At 50.6% G+C, this 6792-nt stretch overlaps 1 protein-coding gene across 2 annotated transcripts in view; it reads right to left on the reverse strand.

Annotated features, from left to right (window-relative positions):
• NEGR1 (neuronal growth regulator 1) overlaps positions 1 to 4667 on the reverse strand; it is a 257739-nt gene extending 253072 nt beyond the window's left edge. For both annotated transcript variants that reach the window (XM_068406620.1, XM_068406619.1), the window contains exon 1: positions 4417 to 4667. In XM_068406620.1, the coding sequence (XP_068262721.1) occupies positions 4417 to 4586 (170 nt within the window). In that variant the 5' untranslated portion in view covers positions 4587 to 4667. The remainder of the gene's footprint in view (positions 1 to 4416) is intronic.
• Between the last annotated feature and the right edge of the window lie 2125 nt (positions 4668 to 6792).

Consider the following 6792-nt stretch of genomic DNA (forward strand, 5'->3'; position numbering starts at 1 on the left):
ATATTTTCTCCTATAATCACCCTTTTCAGATGACTGTTGGCTGCCCTAAACCTCAGATAAAATTCACATGGGATGGGCCAAGAGACTGCTGTGGTCAAAAACACATGGATGAAGTTCAACCTGCCCGTGAACAAGGCTGGCCTAGAACTGATCCCTGGTTTTCCCAGCCAGGTTTGACAAGAACCCACGTCTGCTCTGTAATCACAGCCAGGCACGGTTATCTGCTTCACAGCTTCCACTGCTCCTGTTCTTCATTGGGAGCCCTTGGGAACCTTGATCCAATGGATCCCCGCTCAAGGTTTAACTCTTTGCAGTGAAGAATTTGCATTATTTTACATATTGCAGAGCATATATGTCATAAATTACAATCACATAATGGAAAAAAATCTTCTGCTTTTTTAAAAATGTGCCAACTTCTCAAGTTTGATTTGCTGTGATTACTCAAAAGTACTGTCAGGTAAAGTAGCTCTTGTTATCCATGAGCTTTAAGAAAAATAAAATACAGGATGAAAAACTGCTTGCTAGAGAAAACCATTTTGATCATCTTCAGATTTGCACATTTAGATATCTAAGGGGATGTTGTTTCCAAACTGCAGATGAGGTGTGTAGGAACTGTTAAGACACATACACCTGTTTTCTCGGATACGTAGAGCCAAGAGGGCCACACGCAGCAGTCAGCCATAACCCAGACAGGCACCAGCACAGAAAGTCACAGAGAAATTCTCTTCTATTTCTCGCAGAAGCAGCAACGCCTCTTGCTGCAGTGCCGGCTGCGAGCCCTCTGGCTGCCCTCCCTGTGGCACCCGGCGCGGGGCCAGCGCCAAGGGGACGGAGCAGCCCCGCGCCCAGTGGCCTTCGTGCCCCCCGAGCACCCACCCCTCAGCACAAGCACTGCACACTGTGAGGGAGAAGGAACAGGTCACCGTGCCTGCTCCCAGCAAACTGCTCCGCATTTGTCACCTCCCTCAAAACGCTCCTGCTCCAAAATTGCCCCTTGTGCTGCCAGGGTTACAGACGTGCTGCACACCCACGGTGAGGCCTCTCCTTACAGGAGGTCTTGAAGAGGGTCACTGGAGAAATCTGGTTCAGAAAACACAGGCGGTTTCCTGTGTTTCTAGCAGTTTACAACATAGTAATTTATTCTTTTAATAAAATAATGGTTTTATAACTTGCTCTCTCCTTCCTCTTGCGTTCTCATTAAATCTTAACCGGTTGCCTGGGAAGAATATAGAAAAGATGTGGGACAGAATTATAGTTCTGAAAATCTGGCTTCCCAAAATTATTTTGCCATAAGAAACAACTGCATTACTGATATAATTTCTTATAACTTCAAACAAACAGTGACACAAACAGTGTTGGGACTGCATGAATCAATCACTGATTGAAAACAAACAGAAGGAACCAGGTTTTAATTATCGAGACTACAGAAATAACTCATCATCAGAAAGAGCACCTTGGCTAACGAGAGATTTTCTTTAGAAAATAATTGCTGAGATGCTTTCCGTACCCAAACAGCTGCTCAGTGACCCTCTCGGCAGGCTGGTCGTCGGGCCGGTCCATCGGAGGTGGGACGCGTGGTGCCGTGCCCTTGGCCAGCGTGGGGGAGCGCTGGCCCGGGGGCACGCAGCAGGACCACGAGCACCCCAGAGCTGCCCAGTGGTGCCCCGCGGTGGTCCAGGCGTGGGGACGGGGAGCGCGCCCACCCTCGGCACGCAGCGAGGGGCGAGGGGGCCCGGCCGAACAAGAGCACCGGGTGGGAGCGAGGTGCAGCTTTGCTCTGCAGCACTAGAGAAACACTGCACGCGTTCAACGCTAAATTGATTAATTACACTCTCGTATGAATTAAGTATTTTAAAATGAGGGAGCTGTAGCACTTATTTTATTTCTTGTTAACACTTGGAGGCTTTTACTGGAAACCCTCAGCAGTTAAGGGAGGCTTTATTCCTCATCTTTAGTGAAGACAATGAAAACTTAATGTGAGAACTGAGACGGGAACTTGGCGTGCTCAGCCTGCCACCTTCTTCACTGAATTCACGCGCCTGCTTCCCTCATCGTTCAGCTCAAAATGAGACTGCGAGTAGAAATTTATCCTCAGCTGCACAGCCCTGGGCAGGGTGCTCAGCCCCAAGATGGGGTGCACACCCCTGGGAGCAGGCGCAGGGCGTGTGCCGAGCGGGTGCCCCTGTAACACCCTCTCATGAGGGGACGCCTCCTCCTAAAGGCGCATCACACAAATCACCCTAATCTTCTTGCAGCCAAGAAAATGCTGACTCAAAGCCCTGGGAATTACTCCCATGTTCTGGCATTAATTATTAAGAAAAGGAAAGCTGGATGCTTTAGGCAGGGTGCTGTCTTTGTAACAGGGTAAGGAGGAAACTTTTGAAGCCCTGGTTGCTGGAGAAGAGCTAAATTTGGCGAAGCGTGGTGCTGCGAGGGGGATCAACACGTGCCGGCAGGAGGGAGCTGCGGGCCTTCTTGCCGAGAGGCTGGAACTACAGCACCCAGCCAACTTTGGGTGCTGCAACGTACAGGAACCGAGCGGAGCGAAATTCAGGCAGCTACAGAGCTGGAAGGAAAAAATTCCTTTTCTAACACCCAAACTGCTTTATCCAGCTCACTGGAATTTGTGTTTTAATAAACAGCCAGCTTCCAATACTTAGGATATTAATAGCAATTATTTTAATGTATATTGAAATATATTTGTGTTACAAATACCCACTAAGGAAAGATTCAGGAGGAGCAGTGACGATGTGCAGGGAGAGATTAAAGATAAACAGCTCTACCCGTCTCCTGCACGCTCTTCTGAAAGTGTTTTCTCATACAGGGACCCCACATTTCCCCTTTCGAGTCGCAACACCAGCTAGAAACAAAATGAACTCTGATTCCAAAGAAAGCCTACCGAAGGCACACGAAATGAAAGGAGTTAATCATAGAGCAAGAAGAATGAAAAACCAGATGTAACCCACGTTATTTCACCATCTAATTGCTTGTTCCAGAGTTCAGCAGCGATGTTAATGTTTCCTTTAGCAACATCTCGTTACAAAACAGATACTCTCCCTCCCTTGTGAGACAAAAGTAAGATTTTAATCTGAAAGCTCTCATTCAATTTATGTAACCTATCCAGCTGCACAGAGCTGAGTTTCAAACACAATCTTAGGCCCAGAAAGCTGAATGTATTCCAGCCGAAAGCCACCGGGAGGGAACCTTTAGAGTAATCCCACAGTTTTTTCATAAGGTAGATCTAAACATACATTTGTTTACATCTTAATAACCTTTAGTACTGGCTGAGTATCTGTCTTAACTGCCCACGAACTCACCAAGTCACCTTCTCTGCAACCTCTAAGTCTGAAACAGTACAAATAAAATAGACTTTTTTTTTTTAATTTCCTTTGATGCTCCAGTTCTGCAGACAGAAAGCACGAGGACTTCAGGACATCTCAAAACGCAGAGCATAATTGAGGTATACATAAAAAATACCTGTCAGCTGCCCTACATAGACATCTACTGTATTTTCAGTAGCTACTACACCAGAAGCAGGCTGACTTGCTATAAAACGATTCCAAATTCCTACTGAAAATACCTCTTGCAGCATTTTACAGCTGATTGTAGGATCATTAAAAACACGTATGGCTGAAATACTTTGTAATCTGGAGACCTAAGTGACACCCCAACAAAAAATAATACAGCCAGATACTCATAGCTTCAAACTACTACCAATTAAATCAGAGATTTACCACAAGCGAGGAGGTTCAACCCACTGCAATATTCCAGGGAAGGAGAAAATGTATTTTTGTTGAACTATCGCAAGACCGTGACAGAAGTACAATGCACGAATAAAAAGTTAGAATCTAGGGGAGAAAATAATCAAATCAAGCCTGAGGATTAATGAACACAAATCAGAAAGAAGAACTCAAGTAGATTAAGCATGGTGTACTGGTAAACAAATTTGGCTCCAGTCAACTGGCCTGAAGATACTGGAAGCACAGGGAGCGTGAGGTTTGGTAGGAGAAGCAATAACAGAGCAACAGAAAGCACGTCATTTCCACCTTATTCACTGGGAAATATGAAAATTCAAAATAATAATAATAATAATAACAGCGTGAATACTTCTGACAGGGCGTAATCCCCAGCACCGCGTTACAGCCCGGCGATGCTCGGGCTGCAGAGCCCGAAAACTGATGCCGAAAGCCCAAACTGCATCATTTCACCCAGATTTTCAAACTTTCCCTGGCTCGAATCGCAGCCGCCGCAGCGGCCCCGGGAGCGGGCGGGGGTCCCGGAGGAGCCGTACGGCTCCTCCGGGACCCCCGCCCGCTCCCGGGGACGCTGCGGCGGCGATGGGGCCGGCCGGGTGGCTCCTCTCCGTGCACCCCTACATCCCCCCCCGGCTCCATCACGCCCGCGCTCGCCTCCTACCTAAGCACCGCCGTGTCCCCTTTCCTGACCACCAGATTGTCCACAGCGGATCCGGGATAATCTCCACCCGGAGCAGCGAATCGTCCGGGGAAAAGGAGACAGCAAAGGCCGAGGAAAACGATCGTCAGCCACTGGTGGGAGCCCCCGGCGCTCCGCACCAGCGGTACCATCTCCGCGGCCCCGGGCCCGGTGGTACCCCGGTAACGGTGACCCTCGCTTGGTGGCCGCGGTCGGTGCACGGAGCGTGGCTGCTCCCGGGCGGCCGCCGCAGCATCTAGCGAGGAGGAGGAGGAGGAGGAGGAGGAGAAGGAGGAGGAGGAGGAGGAGGGGGGCAGCCGCGCCGCGGCGGCGGCTCGGCGGCGGCGGGCGGTCCCCGCTGCCAGCCCGTTGCCACGCAGCCGTCGCCACGGCAACCGGCCCGGCGGCGGAGGGATGCGCGCCGCCTCTCCGCCGGTCCCCCCCCTCGGCTTGCAGACACCCCCCTCGCAGGGCCAGCCCGCAGGCCTGGCGTCGCATCTCTCGAGAAATCGCCCCTCGGAACCGCTCTCTGCCCGTAGGATTTCACCGAAACCTCCCACTCGGCCCAACGCTCGCGAGTCAGGGAGTGCTTTAAGGCAGCAGCGCTGGAAATGGCACCGACCGCTCCCACGGTGAGGCTAAAATTTCCAAAGAAACGATCCAGGCGTTTCTGGAATACGTGGTCAGCCACGCTGATGTTTGGGGTGCCCTCTCCTAACATTCTACTGGGATCTCTGCAGGCATTCACCAACAGCAGGAAAAAAGGAGCAAATAAACCACTGACAGATCATTTCCCTACAGACACACACGGATTAGCAGGCTGTTTTCCTCCTGTGGTCTCCTCCTGCGTGTTAAATACACACTCAGAACGGTGTCAGCCTCTGACAAACGCCGCAAGTGCAGGACTCTGCTTGCTGGGTTTGTTCACCCAAACGCCCGCCTTCCATCTCACCGCCCATCGCAGGACAGGGGCTGGCACCTCTCCCGGCCCAGGCAGGACAGGGGCTGGCACCTCTCCCGGCCCAGGCAGGACAGGGGCTGGCACCTCTCTCCGGCAGCGGCCCAGGCTGCCTCTCCGACGGGAATCCCTCTCCTCCCATGGGCTCAGCTCAGAGAGGCTGCATACGCGATGCACTGTTACGTACGAGGGCTGACACGCCTGCTGTGACACCAGGGACAGTTCTGAACCGTTCTCGCGCTAATTCTCGCACATCTGGCCCAGACAACGTTACGATTGTTCCTTACAGCAGCTCTGCCACCCCATGCACAGCGGGCGCTGGTTTTCCCGTTGCATTTCCCCTTCCATCAGCTGCCACACAGTACATATTTTTCTGACGCACCATTTTTCCCTACTCGCAATTTGTATCAGAAGGATTTGAGAGTAGAATGTTCCAAGTAAAAAAATCTTTAATAATCATGATGCTTCCAGTGCTCGCTCTTTTCCCTTCTCCTGTAAGTTTTACCCTTCCTCTACTGCATCCCATTGCATTAGATCTTTGCAGCTGCCAAGTGTACACAGAAGGGAATTCTGCCTCTACTTCTGTGGCACGTGGTGCTACAGAGTTTCCTTGATAAGGAAAGAGAGGAGGGGGGGAGAGAGAATGACTCACAAACCTGGGATGTGGAAAACCTGCCACCAGCATCACCACTATAACCCAGTAATGCCTTTTAGTGTTAAATACAACTCCGCAGTGAGACAATCCTCTCTGCCAGAGTATCTGCAACTGCCGTAGTATGCCATGCCCACCCCTTGGGACCACGGCAGTAGGAACTTTCTGCAAGTGGAAGTTGAACATCTAGTATCTAAAATACCGTTAGGAATATTTCTGAGGTGACACCGTGCATTTCGAAAGGGGCTTGTCCACAGGACATACTCCAGCCGCAAGCCTCAGTTGCTTTCACTAGCGTGGAGTGGCTGATAGTAGGTGGGGCCATCCCACATCTCACACTGTCACCATCCCACACTCAAATATATACGATAACCTCCCGTAGGACCTTTCCAGACACGAATGCTTCTTGCAGTTAGCAACCACAAAACACCATCATGCCCAGCAGCTGTAAACGTCCTGTGTGCATAGCTCTCGGGTATCATTTTTACCACCATGCTTCAAGTCCTGTTGTGAGCAGCGTCAAAGCAGTTCTCCAAACACTGCGTTCTCACAATGTTTGTTTCCTGAGGAACCTCAGTAACCCAGTGGGTTTGGTTTGAATTTCTTCTCTGATATTTCACCTGTGGCAATATCTCAGCTTCAAGAGCCATTTTCTGTCTTCTGCATGACTATCCAGAATCACAGTAGGGTTGAGGTTGGCAGGGACCTCCACAGGTCATCCTGGCCAACCCCCCTGCTCAAACAGGGC

Source organism: Nyctibius grandis, chromosome 8 (genome assembly GCF_013368605.1).
Source record: "Nyctibius grandis isolate bNycGra1 chromosome 8, bNycGra1.pri, whole genome shotgun sequence".
Lineage (NCBI taxonomy): Eukaryota > Metazoa > Chordata > Aves > Nyctibiiformes > Nyctibiidae > Nyctibius > Nyctibius grandis.